Here is a 1782-nt window from a genome sequence, read left to right as displayed (position 1 = left end):
CGCCCCCTGGCGGCCGGCGGACCTGGGCCGCCCGGAGCTCGGACGCGGAGGGGCTCGCCCTCGTTGCTCCTCACACCCGCTTAGGGGGCCCGCGTGGGGTGCGGAGATCTGCGGGCTGCCAAGGACGTCGCGCCGGCCCCGCGGACGCGGGCAAGCTGCACTGTGGGGCCAGGTGGGCAGCCTCGCCTGCGGACATGGGCACCGGCGCGGCGGCAAGGCGAGGGTCACCCACGGGGCGGCCCGAGCCAGCTGAGCGGACACACCCGAGGCTGCCCTCGGAGAGACCTCCAGGGGCAGAGCTGCCTGGCCTCCCCCAGGCGCGGGCCCAGACACGCAGGGGGAGGCTTTCTCCTGGGGGCTCCTAGAAACCGGACTCAAGGCCAGAGCTGCGAGACGCTGGGGCCGGCCAGGCCGAGTGGCCCCTGTGCAGGCGGTCTAGTCCGGGGGCTCCAGGAGATGGTGCGGACCAAGGGCCCCCACACCCGCGGGGCCTTGCAGCATCACAGCCCGCAGGGGCGACCTCAGCAGCCCAGACTGGCCACTCTGGAGGGGTGTGGGCCCTGCCTCCCCACGAGCCACAGGGCACTGCCCTGCGGGCAGTCAGGCTGGGCATCGCGGGAGGCCCAGCACTCCACTCCCATCATTTTCCTGAGTGTGACCTGGCACGCAGCCCGGCCAAGGAAGCAGGCGAGACCCACGGCCTGCCTGTTGGCCCTGGCCCCCAGGGCCCCTAGCGCCGGGCACTGCGCGCCCTCAGAGGCACACGCCCATTAGACCCCTCACAGCTACCACGGCCATGCCACCCTCTGGGAGCAGGACGGTCATCCGCCGGCCCGCCCAGGCTCACGCCACCCAATGTCGCACCTCTCCGTCAGCCTAGGGGCCAGGGGACCCGGGCAGATGGCAGGATGCACCCATGTCCCTGGCCATGGGGCTGCGGAAGCCCCTACCCGAGCGCCCGTGGTGCCACCGTCTGCCCCTGTCCCGCACACGCTGCCCACAGGCCCCAAGGCCATCGGTCTGTGCAGTAGGCACTTCCCTCCGTCAGAGGGCCAGGAGCTGCAGAATCTTGGGCCACGGGTGGCCACGACACACAACCAGGCGGGCTGCTGGCCATCTCCCCAGGACACCTCCGGCAGGGACCCGGGCAGCCCTGCAGACGCGGCCCTGTCCTCAGCAGGGACAGCTGCCCCAGGCTATGGCCAGCAGTGACGGGGAGCGGGCTGCCCAGCCCGAGACCCCCAAAGCCCACGGGTGGGTGTGGGACACAAGGCGTGGCCTGGGACAAGGGTGGGCCCCACTGCGGCTCGCCTGGAGGGGCCCCACGCCGGCCCAGCAAGGACCCCGGAAGGCGCTCGGCAGCCAAGTCCACCCTTTACTTCCCCGCAGGACTTTGGGGCCGCTGCGCTGCCCAGGGGCCCGACGAGCACAGTGACCTTGGCCAGCGAGGGCCGCAGCAGATGATTCTCTTGGTCGTTTATAACCCACCCACTGTCCCCCAGAAAACTGTACATGAGTTTACAAACATATCAACATATAAATAAGAAGTCCGAGACGTCCAGATCCGCCGCCCGCCGCCGGTCACCGCTCCGGCTCCGGCTCCGGAGGGCAGGCCCGCCGCTTCTCCCGGCAGTGCCTCTTGTGCGCCGGCCAGTCCTTCTGCTGGCACCGAGGGCCGCAGTACCGCGCCGCCTGGCAGCGCCCACAGATGCTGAACTCCCGGAGCTGCGGGCAGAGGCGGCTCAGCCGGAGGGTGGACGGGGACAGCGGGCGGAGCCGGGG

The 1782-nt window shown here is 71.2% G+C and overlaps 2 protein-coding genes across 2 annotated transcripts in view; both read right to left on the bottom strand.

Annotated features, from left to right (window-relative positions):
- The window catches only part of DPH7 (diphthamide biosynthesis 7), a 4739-nt gene extending 3723 nt beyond the window's left edge, over positions 1 to 1016 (bottom strand). Inside the window, exon 1 of the mRNA XM_012721149.1 lies at positions 951 to 1016. Coding sequence (XP_012576603.1) covers positions 951 to 1016 — 66 coding nt within the window. The remainder of the gene's footprint in view (positions 1 to 950) is intronic.
- Positions 1017 to 1357: 341 nt separating this feature from the next.
- ZMYND19 (zinc finger, MYND-type containing 19) overlaps positions 1358 to 1782 on the bottom strand; it is a gene marked incomplete at its 5' end in the record, with an annotated part of 2636 nt that continues 2211 nt past the window's right edge. The window contains one exon of the mRNA XM_012721148.1: positions 1358 to 1725. Within this exon, the coding sequence (XP_012576602.1) occupies positions 1582 to 1725 (144 nt within the window). The remainder of the gene's footprint in view (positions 1726 to 1782) is intronic.

This window comes from Condylura cristata, unplaced genomic scaffold, assembly GCF_000260355.1.
Source record: "Condylura cristata isolate star-nosed mole 26May11 unplaced genomic scaffold, ConCri1.0 scaffold00006, whole genome shotgun sequence".
In the NCBI taxonomy this organism is placed as follows: domain Eukaryota; kingdom Metazoa; phylum Chordata; class Mammalia; order Eulipotyphla; family Talpidae; genus Condylura; species Condylura cristata.
The sequence above is the reverse complement of the archived record's forward strand: the minus strand, read 5'-3'. Positions and strand labels throughout refer to the sequence as shown.